Source organism: Chamaea fasciata, unplaced genomic scaffold (genome assembly GCF_029207755.1).
Source record: "Chamaea fasciata isolate MVZ Bird 193981 ecotype frontalis unplaced genomic scaffold, bChaFas1.0.hap1 SCAF_10, whole genome shotgun sequence".
In the NCBI taxonomy this organism is placed as follows: Eukaryota; Metazoa; Chordata; class Aves; order Passeriformes; family Sylviidae; genus Chamaea; species Chamaea fasciata.
In genome coordinates, this window is record NW_027094095.1 from 19,390,321 (window position 1) to 19,414,147 (window position 23,827).

The 23,827-nt window shown below is 37.2% G+C and overlaps 1 protein-coding gene across 2 annotated transcripts in view; it reads right to left on the reverse strand.

Moving 5' to 3' along the window:
- Positions 1–7,130: 7,130 nt before the first annotated feature.
- ADGRL2 (adhesion G protein-coupled receptor L2) overlaps positions 7,131–23,827 on the reverse strand; it is a 313,675-nt gene continuing 296,978 nt past the window's right edge. For both annotated transcript variants that reach the window (XM_066192572.1, XM_066192571.1), the window contains 6 exons: positions 21,732–21,823; positions 19,680–19,848; positions 15,908–16,036; positions 15,354–15,450; positions 12,540–12,668; positions 7,131–9,202 (listed from right to left, as the gene is read on the reverse strand). In XM_066192572.1, coding sequence (XP_066048669.1) covers positions 8,448–9,202; positions 12,540–12,668; positions 15,354–15,450; positions 15,908–16,036; positions 19,680–19,848; positions 21,732–21,823 — 1,371 coding nt within the window. In that variant the 3' untranslated portion in view covers positions 7,131–8,447. The remainder of the gene's footprint in view (positions 9,203–12,539; positions 12,669–15,353; positions 15,451–15,907; positions 16,037–19,679; positions 19,849–21,731; positions 21,824–23,827) is intronic.

A 23,827-nucleotide genomic window follows, 5' to 3' on the forward strand; every position in this document is an offset into this window, starting at 1 on the left:
TTAGTGGCAACTGTTACCATCACCAATATGAACAGATAGCAGGTTCTAATTAAAGTTACAAGCCAGAGAGAATGGGCATTAAGAAAGAAAAGAATAATTCCATGAATAAATAGCACTTGATTTATCAGTCCATGGAAAAGGTCTAAAAATTAGTATTTGAAATTACAGCATCTGTCAAACCACAGAACAATAACCAAGATGACCTAATTAGAACACTCACAGCTATAAGCACATTCTTTGCTTGACATGGGGAGACCAAGTAGTCTTGTAAGTGCCAGCTAATGTGCATCAAACTTTTGCTGAGACCTAGAAGAACCTCCCCTGTGGCAGCTACCTGCTTACTTTGGATGTTGGACTATTCAGAACCTAGCTTCGTGTACTTGCTGCATCTCCATTAAGAGAAATTTCTGTGTGCTCACCATGAGCTGGATCATGAAAACAAGTTACAAAGCTCTTTGTAGGACGGTAACTGTAGGTTTTCCTTCTTTATATATAGGTGTCACTTTTACTTACTTTTAGTATTCAGTCAGGACAGTAATCCTTTAAATATGAGACAAGCATCGGTCTCCGCAGATACTTTTAGAACTTCTAAGAATGGACATAGACCTGATTCCTCAAGTGATGCTGAGGAGTAGAGTACTGTGATATTTACAGCACCCCTGCATGGGCTACACTGCCTTGGTGGTACTAATCAGCCTCGTTCTCAGGGAAGCATGTATTCATAGCCTTAGAAAACCTGCCTGGATTAATTATGGGGAGCCTGTGCTAAGGCAAATCCCTAATCAACTTTCTCTTGCTAGGTGTTTTGACTGTTTCCTTCATTTTCTGTGATTTTTGTAAGTGGTAGAGTTTTAGTTCATTGAAGTAAGTTGTTTTTGTTAAACTGGATTTTGAAAGTGTGCTTTGAAAATTTCAGTATGTTGGAATGAAAAATTTCCTGACTGCTGTCTGTAAGCATATTGTGATCTGGCAAGGCTAGGTCATAAACATGAAACAAGTTTGAAGAGTTAGAAATGGCTCTCTGAAGTATTTTGTCAAATTACCCAGACAGATTGACACCACTGAGGTTTTTCTGTCTTGCCTTGAAGGGGCAGCAGCTAGTGGTGCTAAAATGAGAAAGGGCAAATTTAATTCTGCACCTCATTTGCTTTATATTGTCCTTTTAATTTCTTCTCCATCTGTCTGTATTCCTCTTCCTCCCCAGCTTTTGAAAAAAAAGTCCAGGCTCTTCTGGCAACCTCTGCTGTGCTTGGAAACCTACACTTTTCTGTATAAACTTGCACGTTCGGGCTTTGTCACTGAGATAGCCCTGTCATCAGTTATTTCAGCTCTGTTCTCCTCAGGAAGGACTTTAGCAGTAGCTTCACACTAAGCTACTCCTGCCTGAGGGCAGTGGAAGCTGAGAGCCCCAGCCAGCCTTTGCAGCCACAGCGTGGCTGTCCCTGAGCATGGACACAGTGGGGAGAGTGGCTGTGAGCAGCTGGGCAGTGCAGGCTGGCGGCTGCCCACCCTGCCCGCCCCGCTCTGGCTCCCGGAGCTCCTCAGCTGTGAGGGTCCTGGGTGCCCCTCGGGGCGGCAGTGCCCACCTTTGGCTGGAGAGCCCCTCACACCACCTGCAGGTCCTCTGGCATGGCCAGTGCCACCAACACGGGATGGCCCTTCTGCGGCCTTGTACCATCTGGGCATGGGGAGGGACACTAGGGCAAAACCGCTGGTGCTTCTGAGTACAGGCAGGAGTTGTGACCCTTTCTCAAAAGGAACAATAAACTTGGTGCAGTCTGAGCCTTCAGCTTCCATGTGATTTAAAAAAAAAAAAAAAAAAAAAAGCTGGGAGAAATTTTAGAACCGGTTTCCCACAGCAGAGGGAGACACATAGGCTCACAGAGATTTGGAGATTGTCTAATGCAGCTCCCACTGCAGTGATCTAGCTGGAGTAAGGACAGATCCATGGGTGCTGCAGAGCTCTGGTTGTGGCGTTTTCATCACAGAGTTACTCCAGGCTAGTTATTGTCAGGACTTCAGTTTCAGCAGGGGTCCTTTGTAACCTAATTCCTGGATTATGGCATTCAGGGGCTGCACTGGCAAGAACGCCAAGGCAGTGACACTGCCCATGGTTCCTGGCTGCAATGGCAGAGCTGCGCACACACAGTCACCAAACCTGGGCCAATAAAAAGGCTTTACTGACAAAAACAAACATGTCTTCCAGATTAGAATTAATTCTGCCCCTGAAGTAATGTCTCTTGTACCTGGGATTTGAGTGCCTGAATTCCACCAAAGTTTCACTTTGAACAGTGAAGTGCTTTTTGGGTCTGACATCTAGCAGATCCACATTTAAGCACTAACTGCAGAGGAAACATTGCCAAAAGAGTTGTAACTGCTTAGGGCAAGAAAATTGTGCCTCTCTAACGTACTAAAATTAAGTCAATCGTGCAGCTGTTGAGACTAGAGGGAATGGTTGACATAATTTATTTAGATTAAAAAAAAAATCCATATAAAAATATCCCCACCAAGAAGCCATTAAAGCAAATGCGTATTAAGGAAGTGAGAGCTAAAGCAGTTGTGCATTAGAAACTAAGAGGTAGAGCAGGATTAAATGGACGATTTTTTCAGTATGGCAAAAGGCTAATGGTATAGTGCCCCCACACTGTTCAACTGGTGCTATCTGAAAACGGGGAAGAACATGCTGCTGGGCTGGTGGCACTGTTTGCTGTTAGCAGAGAATTACTTCAGTTAATCAGAACTGGGGAAGATTGTGATTGACCTGGGTTAACAAAGTGAATAAATGGGCAGTGTGATGCAGATGAAATGCAAAGTTGGGCACACATTCAAGAGAATAATTCAAAGTATTTGTAGGTTTGCTGGGCTCTAAATTAACCATTACTATTTAGGTCATTACTTACTATGACCAGCCTAGTGGAGTAGTGTGTTGTGAAGGGATCCTATGAAAACAAAAGATAATGTGAAACCATGGTGGGGTGGGGGGTGGGAGGGTGGGGGGGGTGGGGGATGTAGCACAGAAGAGAAGATAAAACTCCCATCCATAAATCAACATGAACAAATCACCCATAATTTTATTCTTGCCCTATCTCTTACAGCATACCAACAAAAAGTAACTCTGAAGACTGGAAACTAAATAATTAGAGGTGGAGGATGCTGAAAACCAGGGTTTGTTTAGAAAGAAATTAAGTAATAGGAGACAGAGGGCAAGCATTTAAAACAATGAGTGGAGTTAAGAATACAAGCTAAGAAGCTTTTATTTGCATTGCTAGCTAAAAAAAAAAAAAAGGAAGCAAAGTGATATATTTAAAGAGAATTAAAATAAATTATTTTCATGAGAACCTCATTAACCTTTGGGAAACATTCTGTAAAGAAATCATGGAGGCCAAATATTCAGCAGCACTGTGTTATTTTAAAACAATTCTAATGCTACAATAGGACCGAACCGTTATTCCAATTCTATCTACAGAGAGCCAGCTTGTCCGTTAAAACAGCCCATACAGGTACTAACCTGCTGCTTCCTATTTGGGAATCTGAGCTTTTAATGTGCAACGATGTTTTTGTGCTCAGCTTTGCTGCTTAAACTCTGAACTGGTTGGCAATGGAGAGTCTACATTTTGCCAGGGCTCCTACTTCACCATTTTAAAGGAGGTGTGCACCAAAGGAAAAAATGATTCAGTAAACAAACTTTGCTGTACAAAAATTTTCCTTATGGAGCTACCTATTCTGAGTGTAATTTATGCAACTGTGACTTCCCCCATCTGGGATCCCAGAATGATGCCTGCAGCAGCTGGTGCATTATATTGGATGGTCCTTTAAAATCTCCTTGCTGCTGAGTTGAGGCTTGTGTGATTTTCAGTAGCATTTATAAGCACTCAGGCTGCACCATGGTGTGATCCGCTGCACATGCCAGGAACTTTGATGGGGAGCGGCTGAGATTAATGATGACATAATACACTGAGAAGAGATATTAATGCTCTTAGGCATGAATTAATGAAATACCATTGAGAATTTATCCTGCATGAATAAAAGGATTTGGAAGTTGTCGTTCTAAAAACCACATGAAGATTTTACTGAAAAAACCCCCAAACACTCTGTTGAAATAGACAGGGTCCTACTGAACCCTTACTCCAGACTTTTGGCAGAGCCAGGTGATCGAGCTGGAGCCATTAACTGAAGTCCTACTAATTTACAAAGTGTTTGTGTAAATGAAAGACACAGATCTCTTGCTTCCAGGGTTGTGACAGTGATAATTTTTATCTCCAACTCAGTGCAAAGGTGGATTACAAACTGTGGTGTCACTATGGAGCAGAGACCCATAAATCTGGGATCCTCATCCCACAGTGCAGCCATACAGCAAGATCCTTGTTTACCGAAATGGTAGCACTGCTCTTCATAAAAGTGGAAGGCGATTGTCACCATTTATTCTTTTTTAAATTAAGGAATGCTTTACTCTCTTGGGTGAACTTGCAGGATTACTGAAAAACTGGAGGATTACTGCTGAATCCCATCATTTTAAATTCTTCATTGTTCCCTAGAATTAGTGAATTAAAATGTTGTGTGTGTACAGCTACACATACGTATATGATTGTCTACCTGTAGCTTCTCTTGATTTTGAAAAGTAATTTTATTCAGGAATAAAACATTACATTACTGTGTGTTGTCATATAATCAAGTCAAGAAGTTTTGTTATTTTTTGAGGCAAAGTGGGATAACACCAGCTACAGTACACAGGGACTGTTTATTTTATGGTTGCTCTGTAAATGTCTGCTCTGAGTAATTAAAAAAAATCCTTAAAACTTAGGACATCAAGTATGACACATGTTTTATCCATAATTTATGGCAATTTGAAACACCTTTTATTGCCTACATAAGTGAATATATGTAAACTTTATTAGCAACTTCATCTCAAATTTAAAATAAGCAAAGGTGTATTGTAGAATTTACAGATTGAGGTTAGTTTTAACTAAAAAGGTATTACCAGTGTTGCATTTCTTCATGTTATGGTTCACTTATGTAGAATTGAGATGTATTTTATATTAAACAATGCATAGCACCATTATACAACAGTTCACTAAACGCACATCCCATTCAATCTTTTGTAGGAATTACTGGACTGAAGTTACAAGGAAGAATTGAACTGAGCCAGTAGGGTTAACACTGATACTAGCAGGAGATTACCAGCCATAAGAAAATTACAGCTCTTCTGAAAGACAGTGCCTGAAATAGCAGCATACCATGGGCACCATCATAGGAACCGGTGAACTGATGACCCTGAAGAAACACTTGTTTCCAGTAATTCTGCTGCCATTCTTTCACTATTCTTGAACTCTTCCTCTGAATTCTTCTGTCCTTCTGATCCCAAGACAAGATGGCAGGAATGTTAGAAGAGAACATAAATTACAATAAGCTGCCAACTATATAATTATACTGTAACCTACTACACTGAGAAATTACACCAACAAAAATTTGGCAATGTATTGGCTGCTAGCTAAACACAGGACACTCACCAGCTCAACATTAAAAAGAAAACAAAAACAAAATCCAGGCTCACTAAAAAGCAACATCTGCATTACAAAGAAGCTAACAAAAGAATTCCCTTATGATACTTAGGTTCAGATGGTTCATCTTAGGTTCATCAGCTACATTTTCTTGTTTTATGAATACTTGTTACATTTGCAATTGAATATGTATTTAATATCACAACGCTACAAGCCTTTATCCAGTATGTAGTTTTGCCACCTTTAGCTAGACACAAAGGAGTAATTCCTCGAAATAGGGTTGAAGATTCTGCAGAAAGTTGGAGATGTTATTAGGTCGTGTACTGTAATTACTTGAGTACCATAATTTTGAAATCCTTAAGAACACGATTTCCTAGGAAGAAGGCAGAAAGTATGCTTTTGCCAGACTGACTAAAGGAATAATTTTTGCTCCAAGGATTCTGGCTGTGTACCCTGAATCAGAATTAAGTCCTGTTTCATAGAGACTTCAGATTTTTAAAGCATCTCTACTAAACAGAAGTAAACCATTTCTGATAAAATTTTAAATGTTTCAGTGACTCTACTGCAAACACAGTAACTTTTAATTGTTAAGGAACTTACTGGCAAGAGTTACCAGTGACTGATGGTGGAAGATGCTTTTTAACTCATGAACAATTGATACAGTGTCACAGTCCTGAACAGATATATTGAGGTTACCTGAACCCCACGGTTCCATCTCAACCTGGATTTTAGTTTTTTTAGAGTTTGAACCTTCTCAACAATGGGAAGTCTCGCCCCAAACATTCTTCTGAAATCTAAACTTCTTAAAAATGCATTGACTTATTTTCCAAAAGCACTTTATATATTCCAATGCACTGGAAAGTAACGATACAGCTTTCAAGTGCATTTTTGCTGTTGTCATGCAGAAAGTCTCAGTGGCCACACACAAAACTGTGGCCTCTGTGATGATGTGGCATTCATTTGAATTATTTGAAAGAACACAGTTTTGGAAGAGGTGACAAATGCAGTCCTTGATGCTATCTTTGAAAGGCCCTGGATGAGAGGAACAAAAGAGGTTTGGGAATCAACACAACAAAGATTTCAGACTTCCAATTTAGCTACTGATTTGTAGATAATATCTTGGGCATCAGCTGCCTTCTGCAGTTCTCTAGCTTGATAAAAATAGGGACAGTCATGCTTATTTATCTAACACAAACCAGTGCCATGATGGATGAATTATTTAGATAGCACTCAGAGTGCTAGCCAAATGCTGCTTATTCGTGTTTTCCCCACTGCAACAATGTATCTTCATCACTAATAATTAACCACTAATTACTATTGCCAAGAATATGATAGCGGTGTTTACCACCTCACTTTTAATTTCAGTGCAGATGCCTACTTAAAAGTTATGTAAATATATGAATTTACAGTACATTTTCCTAATGACCCAGGTATGTCTGGGTTTGATCCTATTCAATTGTGAACAAAAGAATAGTAAAGATGACCTGTCTTCTGGAGCACTACAGACAGTTTCTGTTGAATTCTTGACACCTAAATCATGAAATGTAAAGATGCCATTCTTGGCAGGACACATCTGGGACAAACGGCTGCTGATGCCAATTATGCTTCGTACATAATAATGCACATTTTACCTATTTGGAAAAAAAATTCACATTTATTTACTGTCAAACAGGTGTTAAACTTTACACTGGATATTAGTGATGGGCTCATTATTAACAGGTTTACACAAAGGGATGAAAAAAGCAGATTTTTGTTGAAACAATTTACATTTCATTTGATTCTTTATCATAAAATAAATTAATTACTAAATATAGGCAGAAGGAATATGGAAGTTATAGTTATGTTTTATTTTTCTTTTTAAAGGACAGGCACCTTTTATTCACGAGAAAGCTTGTGAGAAGTGTCCAGTGTCCCCTTTACCCCTTACCACCCAACCCTGATTAAAGAATGAACAGGGAATTGAGTTACAATCTTTGTTAGCTACACCAAATTTGTGCAAGGCTTGGCATAATTGGTTTCTAAAACAATTTTCTCCCCAAATTATGGTTTTTTTGGCAATAAAATTCAAAACTTAAGAATAAAAACTAACTTGTCAAAGCAGAACACTGTTTACAGTGAAAAAATAAGTGAAAACAGGTAGAACTTGCATTTTAAACAAACTATCGTACTATGAACAGTGTAAGAAAAACAGCTTATAACATATGTGCAACCAAGAGCTTTCCACAATATCTTCTTCAAACTCTTTAAAATTATTTTTTAATGACAATTATATTTCAGTTGGACACAAATGTATTTATTTTACCCTAGCAATAGAACAAAATATAATTTCTTTAGCCATTTTTTTCATGAGAACGGTTCATTGTACAGTTGAGGAAATATATGAAATAAGGCCTGTGGCTTGATTGCTAGTGGTTAGACATGTATTCAATCTTTGCCCTAATGGAAAAGATTTGCAGTGAACTGCAAACTGATGCAGAATATCTCTCCTGCTTTTGCAAGTCTTGTCAGGAATAGTAAGGTACAGTAAATTTGTCCCACAGGATTTTAAAGCCTACGCCTTGTATATAATACAATGTAGGCCTAGGAAAAAAAATGGTGCAGCCATATTTACAAATTTAGTTCACAAACTGCTGCAGTAAAATGGCTGGAAAGTGTTTATTTCTCTTTTTTTCACAATTTTGTTAAATTCAGCAGCAGAAGATATCTTAAATACCTTGTTGGTATTTCTTTTCTTTGTAACAAATAATTCATTTTAGTATACTCTGTGTATATACAAAGTTTTTGTTTTATAAAAATTCACAGAACTGCGAGGTCCAGTCATCCCTGTTACTGGAGAACCACGGGGTCAACAGAAATTGTCTCTTCGAGCAGATATGAGGGAGCCTGCATGGGGCCAATTAAGTCTTTTTAATACTTGAATGTGGCCTTTAATATTTCTTTGCTACACTATTAAAGGCTTGTCACCAGTTGCATTTGTCCTTCTCTAACATCTCCTTCCGGAATACATCCTTCCTTGTTAATGGGAATGATATAGCCGTCGCTATTACCCCTGCTGATTTGATAGTACATCTGAAGCTGATGGCCAGCTCCTAGGTTTGGCATGCTCTTGTAGTAAATGTCCTCATTTTCACTCCTCCTGGAAGGAGAGAGGTCTTCTTCAACGTCGGGGCTGCTCTCTGGATAGGGAGAGTCTCTGAGGTTGGGCATGCTCGTGTAAAGAGAGTCTCTGTTGGGGGACTGGAGGTGGTCGTCAGCCTCGGCTGTCAGCTGGGAGACGTAGCTGTCAGTTCCCTCGGTCTTCACTTTCTTCTGGGGCTGGTATAGAAGGGAGTGAGTCCGCTGGGGGATGAGTGGGGCCTCCAGCTCCTTGTGGTGGAGCTCCAGCCCGGGGGTGTCACTGTGCATCAAAGAGGAGGCGTCGGCCACGATGGCGTCATCTTCGCTACTGCTCCCGCCGATCACAGCCTTGGCTGGCAGCGCCCGCTCCAGGTTGTGGTTCTTGCTGCTGCCCCGCAGGTTGTTGTGCACTAACTCTGAAATGATCATTTTCTCAAAAGCTGTATCATTCAGGCTTAGTCCACAGTCTACAACTTGCACGCTGTCATTATAGTCTCCGTTGCGCAGTGAGTAGCTGTTGTTGAAATTACCATTTAGCGGTAGAGTATCCATGGCACTTGTATCCCTGGCATTGTTCAGTGAATGTCCTGAAATGGAAAAAGACAGCTCAGGTTACTGCCTGACATGTTTTTACCACCTTTTTTTTCTTTTTTTTTTTTTTTTTTCTTTTTGACAAAGTTCTTTAATGTAGTTCAGGACAAAGTTGTACTTGGAAGTAAAACTTGAGAAAAGTTAGGTTATTGAACATTCCCAAATGTAAACAGTTGCACACCTTATAGGAAAGATGCATTCTAAAAATAGTAATGTGTGTTTCCTGTGGGGAATAGTGGCATTTGAATTTCTTAATTTAGTGTCAATTCTGTGACTTTTCCACAAGGAACTGTTCACTCCATGCCCTTGCATATGTAATGCAAAGCAATTCATTTGGAAACATCTATGTTTTGAAGTACATCACCATGATTTAGAAAAAGAAAATTAACAGAATTTGTCCTAAACGACACTAAATTAAAAAGGAATTAGATCACAGACATAACTGAAGGTAAATGTACAACATAAACCCACATAACTGGCAAGCAACTACTTTAACAACATTTCTAAGAATTTTTCCTGGTTTATTTTTTTTTTTTTTTTTGGAGATGAAGTAAAGAAAAGAATGAAAAAAATGGATAAATACAAAGAATTTATGTTAAACAAGGACAGCCATCTTTCACACTACAGGGACCAGGGCCCACAAGCACCATCCAACAACACGATAGACAGCAGGTGGAATGACTCACTTTGGACAACTCACATCATGTCTGTCTGCTCAGGCTATCTGGCCTAAGAGTAGCTGATATATAAAAGAAAGTAAAATGATTTATTGTAACATGATGAAGAATTACTGAGCTTCTCAGCAACTTAGTCAGAGCAAGGGTTCAGCAAATTAGATTACTAAGCAATAACAGCTTTTCTTTTCCCACTTAATGTAATTTTTTGAACTAATATTCTGTCTGCCAACAAAGGCCCCAGGCTCCTAAAGGTCAAAGTTTGCCTGCAGTCTGCATCAGTCACAGTGACAGCGCTGAATGAACCAGAATAGTTAATTAAGAGTTAGGCCCACAGTTACCATGGGCATGGAAGTCAAATGCAGAAATGTTAGGAATTTCTGTAAGTATGGGTCACAGAAATTAAACCAAAGAATAAATATTAGTTGTGGAATGGGAAGAGGAAATCAGCCATGGCTGATATCTCATAGCTGTTGAGGGAATGACAGATTGGGTAAGTCTGCTGAAAACATGAAAAGGAGTTTAAGAGGGGGAGAAAATGAAGTCTTATGATGATTAAAATCTTTATGCTTTGGGTTTTGGCTTTTTTTTTTCTGATAACTTGATAAAGAAAAGGTTTTCCTATAGACACAAAGACATGTAAACTACGACAGCACAGTGCTTCCCAAGCAAAGGAAAAAACAAAAAAAGAAGAAAAAAAAAACTTTGCAAGAACTTAAACAGTCTGAACCATGGAAATTAGATGGTTAGAGCACTCCTAGAAAAGTACTTTATCTACAGATATGTCTGGAAGTAAAGAAAGAATGAAGTGACTTTACTGAAATGAGACTGACCACTGTGAGGCTGCTGCATAATATGCAAGGCTTGGAGGAGTACAAGGGAAAAGTTTTTTGGAAAAGATTTTACATTTTCTCATTTTGTGGATTTTTTTTCATAATTAAACCTGCAGCTTATCCTAGAAAATTCAGTATTCTCTGGAAATATTGTTTTCAATTAAAAAGAAAATGCATTTTCTAATGAAAAGATTTTTGTCTTGAACTTTAAAAAAATAGAGTAAAAATTTCCAAATAAATTCTCAGCAATTTGTAAGTCATTTTGCATTTGTGTTATTGTTAACTCTTCTCCATGTGTACTGATTTTAACAGTGATGAGGGTTGTTTGAAAGGTCTCTTTAGACCTTGATTAAACAACTACGTAGTTTTGCAATTTCATGTATGTTCCAAGATTTTTCTTGCAATGGATTTAGCTGTGCAGAACATATGGCATTTATAAAAGTAGACAACACATGGACCACATGCTGGATTCATTTCCCTCATGAAAGAGATTTAATTCTGTAATTTTAATTTTCTTTTCCTCTGCTAAAGAGATATCAAAATACATCTGATAATCCAAAATGAGTTTTCTATGATATACTGCAGAGTTAAGCATGCTAGAATATATTCAAATTGGCTTGATGAGGCAAATTTTGTTGCCCATGATCAGGTAATTAATTTGAAATCTTTCATAGCCTGTAGCAAGATTACTGTAGGAATGTAAAAATATAAACAAATTGTTAAGCATTTCGGCATGACACTGCTTTGATTTTAAAGAGCAAATTATTTCAGCATTGCAAAACTTGTGTTACCAATAGGGTTTGCTACAGACCTCCTGGTGTTTCCCAAAAAGCAGTATGCAAGTACTTTTTGAATGTGTAAACATTTTATTTGCAAATTGTGAACCACTTGCCCGCTGAGTCTACTTCATGACCGCTAGTTATGTTTTAATTGTGCCCATTAAAAATCATGCTGAAAAAATTTACATTTGATAGGCAAAGTTAAGTTTTACTCCCATACTTGTCTCTCTGTAGGTTGCTAGAGGAAAGCATAAGGAAAGTAAGAAAACAAGAGAATGAAAATAGAAACTACAGTTCAGTTAAAAAGGAGACTTGAAAGAAAAACTGGAAACAAGATTTTATGAGCTTTTTCAAAGATTTATCATTCTATTTACACTAAAGCGAGCTTAGGACTCATCAAACAATATCTGCAAGATATTTACTGATGAACTGCAACGTCGTTAAAAAAATCAAGTAGATAATGTAACAACAAAATGTTAGGTAAATGATGACACTTCATTCCGACAGAACTAAACTGTTCTAACTGTTAATCTCAAGATTTTCCTACAGGAAAATGATCTCCCATAAAGCTGCACTATACTATAGTTTGGATCTGTTTGATGCTGGATACAATTTTCTACACCGGGGTATCCAAAGGTGCCAAGATGCCCTGGCACTGCTTTAGCATCTCATCCATCCCATAAGAAGGGTTTCCTCAGCAAGCTTTAGAGTCAACCTTACATTGCATAGACATGATACCTCTAAGTGATATATATCTTGAAGATGGGCTCTCGGACCATGTGGTGTCAGTCCTTTAATAGTATATTAAGATTTATGCCACCTGTGTTAAAAACATGGATAATTATTGGTAAATTCTGTTAGGGCAAAGGCATTACTATAATATAGTGCAGTTTTACAAGCGGACATTGGCAACACTGTATTTCTCAAATTTATTTCAGAAATTCAGACTGTATGGTTGGGGTATTGCAACTTGAGTGTCTGTCTAGGGAAAGCAGGGACTTTGGAGGGAGCCAAGAAAAGCAGTTTATTCAGGAAGTATAAGCACACCTGGTGAGTTAAACACAGGAGCTGAAGGGGCATTACATACAACTGTTTCTGCGAGCAATGTGTTATAGGGGTTGTTAGTGCCGTGTGGTCGAAGAAGAGGGTTTGTTAGTAGGTAATTGCCAGTCATTCCTAAAGCAAAAGAAACAGAAAGAAAAATGTCAGTTCCTTAATTTTAGCCTGACAGTTTCAATAAAGAATAATTTTTATTCATCATCAATCACGTAGGATTTCTAAAATGTAATTCAGCTGAAAATCTCTGGATGTATTTGAGCTGTGCATTGGAAATGGGAGCAGGAAAATACAGTCAGATTCCAGTAATTCACAGGTGCTGTCCAAATCCCCAAAGCAAACATCTAGTGAAAGTGATATTTACTGATGTATACAAAATCACTGTTACACAAGAGTAGCAATTAAATGTTTAGAGATCAAGGCACTACATAAAGCTATTAGAACTTTAAAAATGATCATAGGGAACACTTCTGTCCAGAATTGAGAGAACTGAATTTCTCAAACTGAAAGGTATTGAAAAACCTCTTATGACAGGATCAGAGCTGTTACTCACTTTATTAAAAACACACAGATAGTGGAAGGGAATTGCTGTTTTCAAACAGACAGTAGATGACAAATTGCAAGAAGCGTATCTTAGTATATGCAAAAGTATGCATGCTGAGGGGAAAGCAAAATATTTGCTCTAAGAAATCAGAGCATTCACATTTTCTCCTGGGACATTCATGCTGCAAACGTATCTGCCAGGTTTTAAAAAGAAATTCCTCAAATGACAAATTTCTTTAATCTACCAGTTTACAATGCAAGACATAGAAAAATACTACATGAACAGGCTCTCTTAAACTCAAGTTTACATGTTAATGCAACACCATTTAAACAACTCTCAGAATAATCAGAAAAAAAAAACAGCATGTTTTGAGAAGTTATTAAAAAGTCAATCTCTGATTTCTAGTTACCACAAGAAAAATGCTGTGATTTAAAAATTAATTTAAACATTTCATTAAGATAAAATTCAAGTTTCTTTTTTATTACTTTGCAAAGCAGTACATCAGGATTAGTGCATTACAGACCCAAGGACAATTAAAGAGACAGCTATATTTTTATAGTATAAATATTTTTATTTGGCAAGGAATGATATATATTCCAAATATTAATGCCTTTTTACTCCCAGAGCTACTTAGCAGAAATGAGCAGAAATTTCTAACACTCAGAGAATTATTGTCTGACTATGCTAATCTTATTTGAAAGTTTGTATTAGTGATCAACTAAAAAAATTATCATAGTTTTTTTCCATTGTAAAGTACTTCTTACTAGAAATAATAACTGAAATATATTTTCCTTGTTTTCGTTTTTTTTTTTTCAATTTATTTTGTGTACTATATTTAATCTTGGTTAGAATAATTTTGTATAATTTATAGTTATGATTTTTTTTTCAACCCAAATTTCTTTGTCACAAGAAAAAAAAGCTTAATTAAAAGCTTGATTTTTATTTTAAAGGAAAAAAGACACTTGTCATTAATTATTAAACTACCCTTATACATATGTATCACTGAGATAGTGACAATATTATAACTGAATATAGTTGATACCAATTTTTCTAATCATGGCAGAACATCTCCAGTGACTTGAGTCTGGAACTTGAAACAGGGAGAAGCTGCTGAGATCTCTGTTCAACACTGAATTAACTAACATTGCAGCACAGTTAGAGCAAACCTTAGGAGTCAAAGACAGCAAATTAGGGTAAATACCATATTTTATGTGGCTTGTATTTTTGGAATTTTAGTAAGACACTGAAGGGGACATGAAAAATATACATTTTCTACCTAGGAGAAGTTACTTAATTTTGATTTTTGCCAGAAGAACGTGCAGGATTCGTAAGGGCAGTGGGAGGAGCAGCAAGACACACAGGTCTTACCCACTTCCTATACACCAAATATCATAAATAGAATCATGCTTTCTGATACCTTTTGCTTTGCAAACACCACAGTTTTTACTACCAAAATAAATGCAAACATGCTATCAAATCCTGCTCTCAAATCCTGAATTTGAATTTTCTGTTTGAAACTTTCTGAGTTGAGCAGGAACTGGTTGCAGTGAGACCAGGGAGTGGAAGAAAAGGCTTCAAACCTGGCTTGCACAGAGCAGTCCTCCCTCCACTGCTGGCTCAAACTGCCTTCAAAACACACCGGGGAGGGGAGAAAGGGAGGGACACTCTGTCTTGGTTAATACCCATGTCTTCTGTCTGGACATGAGAATGAGGCAACAGATTTCAAAGTTGATCTGAGCTGAGAAGTTTTGAGTTTTGACTTCTCTGTGCCTGAAAATCAGGATTCTATCCAGATATTCTATTCCATGTTACAGATATGATGCTCTTTGAAATAGAAAAGATAAATGCTTTACAGACATCTTTTGCATAGAAATGATATCAATTAGATTTCACTGGGAAAATTTCTGCACCTAAAAATCAGTCAAATATGCATTAAAATGTTACTGCACTCATATTTCTATTTCAGATTTAACCTATAAAGGTTAGGAAAGATTTAAAATTATGATCTTGCTTTTAAGCTAAATTATTGATGAAACTAATTTAAATACATTCCCATGAATTGAAGAATTAAACTTCTATAGCAGGGGCCAGTTAAGGAAACATGGTTTTCAAAAGTGCTGGTGGGTAACTTTAAAACTCTCGTTTTAGAAAACACTTGTTCCAGATTTTTTTTAAACATTCTTTTCAATTCTTCTGTGTTAAATGATATAAAATCTATTAAATTTAAGGATTCTAAAACTGAAATGTTCCCAGTGACTGACCTTGATTAAGTGTTGAAGTGCTGTTGATGTCACCTGAGATAAAAGACGATTCTGATTGTTTTCTCACAGTGTCATTCCACATCCTCCTTATGCGACTCTGTTAATACAAAGCAGTGAGACAAAAGCATAGGTTTTGAAAAAAAGATTTTTTCCTGTTTATGTTTTATTATGCACATAATATATATTATTATATTTTTATAATAAAATAAACATTACATATTTGTGTTTATTTTAGCCTAAAGTAAACCATTCTTCTAGCACACAGTGAAAATTCCTTCTTTTTTTATTAAAACTTTAATTCATCAAACTTCATTTCAATGAAACATGATGGTATAAACCTTCCTATAAACCAGCCCCTAATTACAAAAAAAAATAAGGCATCTGTATTAGAGCAAACTAAATGTTTAAAAAGAAATAATTCTACTACGCAGAAGTATGTATTTACCATCCAAATGACAATAATGAGAAGACAATTAGTCTTTCCGATTGAAAGACATCTCAGTAGGCTTTTCATAAATAAGGTAATTAAAAGATGCTGCCAGGATCTCTGTTACCTGAGTGCCAGAGGAATAGCGAGCGCTGGTTCTGGTTGTTGAAGCCTTCACTGAGCTGTGGGGACTCTCAGTTGGAAGCCCTCCACAGCAGTAGGAATGTCGGAAGCATTTCCCATATTCCTTACGTACCTACGGGGGAAAAAAAAATATTGCTTAGCACACAAAATAGTTTTAAATATCTGCTGGCAGAAACACATGAACCTTGCATTGAAACTACTCACTTTTCAAACGCAAATAGATAATTCTTGTCTGTGGAACTGCTGGCTGTTAGCAGTACCACGTGTTTCTCCCTACTCAGTGGCGGTATTAGCAGCTACCCCAGGAGTTTTGAACTAATTATTTCCAAAGTATACACACACTTCTTAGAGATGTCCCTGAATAATCATTACTGAGTTAGTTATAGAATTGTTTTTACTTCATTTTCATATTGTATATTAATATCTTTAAGTTTATCTGAATTTAATGCTGGCTGAAAATAGTGGTTTTTATATGAGCTTTTGGTGCAGGAAGCACAGAAAGCCTGCACTTCCATCCTAGCAGGCAAGAAGGGCTTGAGCTTCTCAGTCCTGCCCTTTATGTGATGATTTCCAATAAAGAGTGCAAAACTTGTAATACCTGTAAAGGCATTTTCCTCCTCTGTGTAACTCACCCAGCTGCTACTTCACATGGCCACACCTGCCCTGGCACTGAGCAGAGCTCACAAACATCACAGCCCCACTCCAGACACAGCCCCAGCTAAGCTGGTGGAGCCACTTGTCAGTGTTCCAGAGTCACTTTTTGAACCATAAAAGCAGGGAATGAAGTATCTTTCACTTTCAGGACCAAAACATAAAATTCTAATTCCTGTTTTTGTTGAATCTAGAATTTTGAATATACATATGTTTGTGATTTTTTTTTAATGACAGAGCAGCAAAACTAATTAATGACTTCGGTATTTGGGCTGCATTAATTCACCTTCTGTTTCCAGAGACCTACTGGAAACTTCAGTTTTGTTACGTGTGATGAGAATTGCCATAAAAGTAATCAGGATCATTTTACAGAGCAGTTAATTCTCTTATACTCCATGACTGCTTCACTGACTACTATTTTTGGATAACAGAAGAGCATGTGCGTGTCTTGGCAGCAAGACTGCATCACTAAAAGGACACAGTGGACAGAATCTGTACGGATGTGTAAGCCTAAATTCATAAATCTTCTACCAGGTTACACGGGAACTTAAGTGTCTCTTCTACATCAGTGAGACTTACGAGTTTCTGTGAAAAGAGGGATTTCAGCTAATCTGGAAATTCTGCCTGACCTACGAGTATATAAGAGGGGAAGTCATGTGTATGCAAAAAGGGGAGAGGAGAAAATGCAAAAAAATAATAGTGAGTGTGGATTTACATATGTGATGTGCTGTTTTCTACAGGAGTTTTACAGAATACATACTGTGATGTTTCTATAAATCACAAGGATGAAAAAAAGTTGAATAATTTATGCTTTAACTTCAAGCTAGGTACAATAACTCAGCCTTTTATAAAAGTATATGGCACACATTTTAAGTCAACCCTTATCTATATCAGCACAAAAGACATGTAAAAAATGAAAACAGAAATAAAACAACTTAGAATTATAATTTTTTACCCTGGAAAACATAAGTCTATATACATCATCACTAGATGGTATAACACCTAAGAAAATACATTCCCGAACACTAATGGATATTAAATGTTCTAACCCACTACACAGTAGAGACAATAGCAATCAAAACTGTATTTTTACCCAAATACCACCCTTGAGGGCTGGTTTTGCCTAATGCCTATATTGCAGTGAATGTACATTATCTGTCAGGACTACACATTCCACTGTCATTATTTCTAAATTATAGCTTGTTGGAAACTGATGGAAGCAACAGCACTATCATCTCGTCAGAACTGGAAACATAATAGTTTTCACTTCCACATTTCTATTTCTCTGTTCAATTTAGTGACCAAGTAGCAATAACAGAATAAAAAGACTACATTAGCTATGCAGACAGAGGATAGGACAATATCCAGTCAAAGGCAGTGACACTTAAAAATCTTAAATGGCAGCTTTAACATTCTTTCAGGTATAAATCTTATTGCTCTAGGTTATGTTTTTTCACACTTGACTAGTATTTTAATATTGCTTTTTGCTGACTCCACTTTATATAAAAACAATGCACAGCTGTAAAAAGAAATAAAAAAAGAATCTGTTTCTGATTTTCAAGTCCAATACAAACAGTAAAAAGGAAACATTATATGAAACCCTAACCTAGAAATTATTTGCAGTTTGAGAATGTTTGCATTTTCTTCCCTATCTTCTTCTCTTAGGCACAGTCTTCTCCCTAAGTGTGCTTTTGTTCTCTCCAAATGAGTGAAGTGTCATGTCCATCTGGGTAATATCTGTCTGCAAGATCTTTTCCTAAAACACCTCTGAATGCCATTGTCTACACCAAATTTACAGATTATGGTAATGTTAGAGCTGGTACAGTTGAGAACATGAGCATAGGATTTTCGTATTTACACAACAAGACTTTATCCAGTGGTCTCAAACCATCCTGTAAATATCAGTTAAATATGTCTCTGGTGAGCTAATTATAATAGGAGTTAATAATTGCTTGGTCTCCAGCCTAAAACTTGTAAAAGTATTTAGAATCTAAATATTGCAAATTGGATATTTCCAAATGTAAGTTTGTTTGGGTGGGATTTTTTTTGATGTTCACCCTCCCACTCAACTCTCATTACTTTTATTTGTCCTGCCTTCTAACAAAGGCTGTCAGCTTTTTTTACGCATTCTTCATTAAAGTACCTCTAAGGCATCCTTGGAAGCAATCTCCAGCCACTGGAGAAGGGGTGCAGGGAACCCAAAAAAGGGTCCCACAGAGCTGTGCCCTTCACTCTCCTTCTCTCCTCTCCTGCTTGCTCCTCTCTCCCCTTCAAGCTTTCTCTCTGTCTCCCTCTGTCTGTCTCTCCTTCCAGCAGACTTCCTTCCAGACCCTTCTGCTCTCATCCAGTGAAGGGGAGCAGAACTAATTTAGCTCATCCCACTCCTGAGGGAGGCTCCAGCGAAGAACACAAAGCTATTGGGATTTCTGGGAGAGGCAAACACTTGGAAAAAACATATTAATGCTTCTTAATGCATCTTTTCCACCTTCAGAAAACTATTCCTGGTAGCAGCTGTCTAGCATTAATGACTACTTTTTAATAAGGTGTGTCAAAGTTCATAATAAAATTAATTTTTACATCCCACTTAATTTTGTAATGAATGAGCACACATAGTACAAACCCTGCCTATCACGCATAGCTTTATGTGGCAGCTTAATGGGATCTCAGGAGAGGTACTCTGCCTTGATCTAAGAAAAGGAGAGCATTTCCAGGCTGATACAATAACTGATCCTTTGTTTGCAGCACTGCAGTAAAGGCAGGACTTGTTTCATGTGGACATAAAAGACTTCTGGCTGTAAGTCCAGGCTAATATGTACCACATTACCAGTGTTAAACTTTAACATTTTCTTCACAAAACCTCCAAACTTTTCAAGCCCAGGTTGGAAATGCTGCACCGATGTTAGACCTGTCTGGGTCACAGAGCAGTTACATGACTCCCACTAGCACATACAGCAAGAACTGCATTGGAATTCTCGTCCGCTCCTCAAACTACTTCAACATACTTTAGTTCTTCAAATTGCTAATTTTATCTCTATTTTCTTAAGAATAATGTGTGGCATTTCTAAGGAGTTAGTGAACATTCATCTGTGGTTTTGGTAACTTACTTTCTTTTGAAGGGCACAATGAAAGATGAAAATAAACATTCCTTGGAAAGCATTAAATACTGTGAAGAGATATGTCATCACAACGGTCCCCTCATTTATAAACAGCAGACCAAATGACCATGTGAGGCCAAGGAGACACAGGAGAGCAAATGCACCCAGGACCCAGGATCTGTAAAAGAAAATTAATTTTAGTAGCATTACTTATGAGAATGTACTTCGCCAAATCCAATATTAACATTTCAGTTCCTGCAGTTGGCTTTTACTAGTTTCACATTCAAATGTAAAAATTCCTTGGGTTTAACCTTTTATCTATTAAAGAAAGAACAATTCCATTCAGTACTCTTAGACTCCAGTGAAAACAGCAAGAGTAGATATAACCTGTGTCTTTCTCAAGAACAGCATAGGATGTCAAAACTATTTTGAAATGCAGAAGTATAGCACAAGCCCCAGCTACTCCACTGCTTTATCTGCTTTTAGAGAAGAGATTGATAAATCTGGCTTAGCCACTAATCACACCATAGATTTTAAACAGTGGTGCTGCCATATGACACCAAATAACGTAACACAAATGCACAAAGGTTAAACAGCAGATTAAAAGCCTAGAGCCCAAATCATTAATGCTTCGATAAACTCAGCTAAACTGAAGCTAGAGGATGTAACTTCCGCATGAAGAAACCCTGCTGAAATGCGACAAAAATATGGATATTGCTTTACAGAACAATCTAAAAAAGATTCCATCATGAATAGGTTAAGGAAAAGGAATTGTAGTGAACAGCACAGAATGAAAGGGAAAGGGAATTTAGTCAGTGAATTCCACATCTAACTAATGATCTTACTTGATAAATGGCTTATTATCTTCATAGCTAGAAAGCATTATAAGCAGAAAAGAGAAACAAAATTATTAGACAGAATTGAAACAGAAATTAATAAGAGCATTTTTAAATTGTCTTTAAGAATCAGTCAAAATTAGGAAATTCAAAATGCAGAGGCAAGCAATTTAAAATTATAAAGGCATATAATAGTTTAAAAGTCTTTAGCAAATCAGGTATCTCAAAAATAGTTAATTAAAATTAAGGGAAATCCACAATATGACCGAGTTTGTAAAGTTAAAAATCATGCTAGAAGTTTGTTAATGTAGGGTTCTATCTTACCCAGGTAAGTCCGTATTATAGTAGCCATCACAAACACGGTAATTACTGGTGTGGATGAGAAGACAGAAAGAGGAAAAGGAAGAAAAGAGAGAGATGCTAAAGATTAGCTCTCTCTCTCATCATGCAACATGCAATGAAGCTGATACTGACCTATCTAGAACATCTAGTTCACAATGTCATCCTTACTGAAAGTCTCCCTTTGCCATTTCCAATGTTCAAAGCAGATCTGTAAGACCCTTTCACATCCAACCCTCAGTGTTAGAAAGTTGCACAATCCCTTCAGTGTTGGTAACAAAAACCTTGAATACAATGTAAGGCTAAACAGAATACAGCAAAAAGCTATCTAAAGAAGCAAAAGCTGCCAAAGCCCTGTTAGTTAGTTAAAACTTGTATTACTCTGCAAAAGGGATACTACAGTAGAACACCATGATCAAGTAAACATTTGTTAAATTAGCATGAAAACAGCAGATAATCTTCAAGTTAACAATAATAATAGAGTCAATTCTCTTGGGAGAACAGGATTACGAGTAGAAACTGCTCAGAATCCCTAAATCAAAAAGTCATTTAACAAAACAAACTTAATATAATCATATCAGCCATGCAAACAGGAACATCATTTTTGAACTGCATTTTAAATGCAAATGAAATTACTACAGTGCTGTGGCATTTCCGTGAAATAGTTTCTTGGCACTAGTTCCAGGCTGAAATTATCTAATTTTGACCGGCGTTTGTGACATTACAGCAACAATGTGACGAAAGCAGGATTGGCTCTGTTTGCTTCTAATTGACATCTGCAGTTGCTGGGAGACAATGGCATGTGCTCCTAATGGAGAGCAGCTTTCAATCAGTTCAGCAATCAGAAAATAATCATAGTTCTCATACTTGAACACAAAGCACTTACTTAATGTTTTCCAACCTGCTAGAGTCTGGTTTCAAAGTGTTTGAGTGCTTCACCATTTTGCACAATGTGATCACCAGGAAGATAAGATTCAGCTGTCAAAACAGATAAGAATGAAATTAAACTACTTCAAGTAATAGGTTGAATAATGATGATGTTACAGGCTAAACAAAAACTCTATAGTTTATTTCCAAGTAAGTAGTGAAAATTGGTAACTATATCAGATGGTCTGCAAGCTGTGACTGCAAATAGGAATGAGAGGATAAAATATTAGAAGTCCTTGTTTCACTTGATTTCCAAAAGGCACCAAATCATCATGAACCACAATATTTAATTCATGTCCAGCACTTGCCATTGCCAGTCTAGCTCTGTCCTACAGCATGTTTTGCCCATCATCTGATCACCTTTACCTGTCACCTCTGGCCCTGTTCCCCATCTCACTCTCTGAGGGCTATGGTCACCCCTTTACTGGGCTATACTAGTTGTCTTTTTATCACCCACCCTGATTTTGAAATGTTTTTCACCTTTGCTGGTTTCTCCTTTATTTTATTTTTTTTTTAATTCCTTTTTGTTCTCACAATCCTACTGGGGTCTTGAAAAGACCTTAAATGTAACTGCAAAAAAAGAAAAAAAGGGAGGAAAAAAAGGAAAAGAAACACAAAGATGTAGCAAATGCATCAAACTTAACAGTGCTATGGACATATGCTTGTGGTGCACCCTCCTGCTGCCCTCTTTCCCTTTGTAGTCTGGATTCTGTCGAAAGGGGACTGTGTGTGCCACTTGAAGGACTGTGGCATCTTGTTCTTGTTGTGTCATTCATACAGGTAACACCAGGGAAGGTACTGAAGGAAATTTTTTATCATTTTCTTATTGTGAAACAGAATCACAGATATCAAAGTTACTGGGTGCCTTTCTCCTATTGACTTCAAAGCCTGTGAAAAAGCACAGGCAAGCCAAATACAAGCATGCCTGCAGAATACAGGCTAAAAAGTGGTATCCAATTAATTTCAGTAATTAATTCATGCTGTCCTCTATCACATAGAAAAGTCAGTATCTTTGAAACCAGCAAGAGCCATGTCCTTTCAGCAATAAGACACACATCCTTGTCTACTACTACAATGGTCCACACGAAGTGGCTGGACCAAAAGCTAAGGAAGAATAAGAATATGCTTGGACATCCTTATAACACATACATTAGATAGAGAGCCCCATTCTTATAATCTTCCAGATATATATATATATATATATATATTTGCAACTGGCTACTGACAGAGCATGATTATACCCAGTCTCTCAATTTGGGTAGTCTTTGTTTGAGATAGCTTCAAAATCTTCACTATTTTTGTAACACTGGTGATACCAGTTCATGCCAGATGTGTTCATGCAGCTGTGCCTCAATGGTCAGAAATGCCACTGAAACCTTAATAAAGTACTGGTCTTAATCCTAAAAAGATGAGTGTTTTGAAGGCTGCTGTGGCCTCAAAATCAGGACAGCATGAGCTATAATGCAGTTCTCCACACCAGGAAAGTGTCTGGCAACTTTTGATCTTATCATGTAAAGTATAACATTTTTACAATTGTATGTTGAGATTAATAGAAAAAGGTGTTAGTGATACAAATAAGGAAAATAAGCTTTTATGATTGATTTCTGTTTGTGTTTCAAGAACTGGATGAAAATACTTAACCTTTAAGCTGATATATGTACACGGTGTAGGTAAAACATATTTCCATTGCTGCAAAATGTAATAGAAGTGTCAATAATTCATGATCTTGGTGATTATAGCTTATGATTCTTATAGGAAATGACCAACCAGATGAGAAAAACCATTTCATTATATCATTGTGATCTCTTTCTCTTATCTAGGTTTCCACTGTATGGCATAACATCATTGGATGAGAAAACAAGTTGCTTTTCTCTCTGGTCTTTGCACCAGACAGGACAAGGGCTCTGCAACTGACTTGACCCCACAGTTCCATGTCTTTGCACAGAGATTTTATTTTTCTCTATTTGAAAAAGTTTCCTGCACAGTTTGGTAGCTGACATAACATGAACTTCTTCAGCCTGCTTGAAAAATGCAACCTCAATTTGCTTTTTGTGA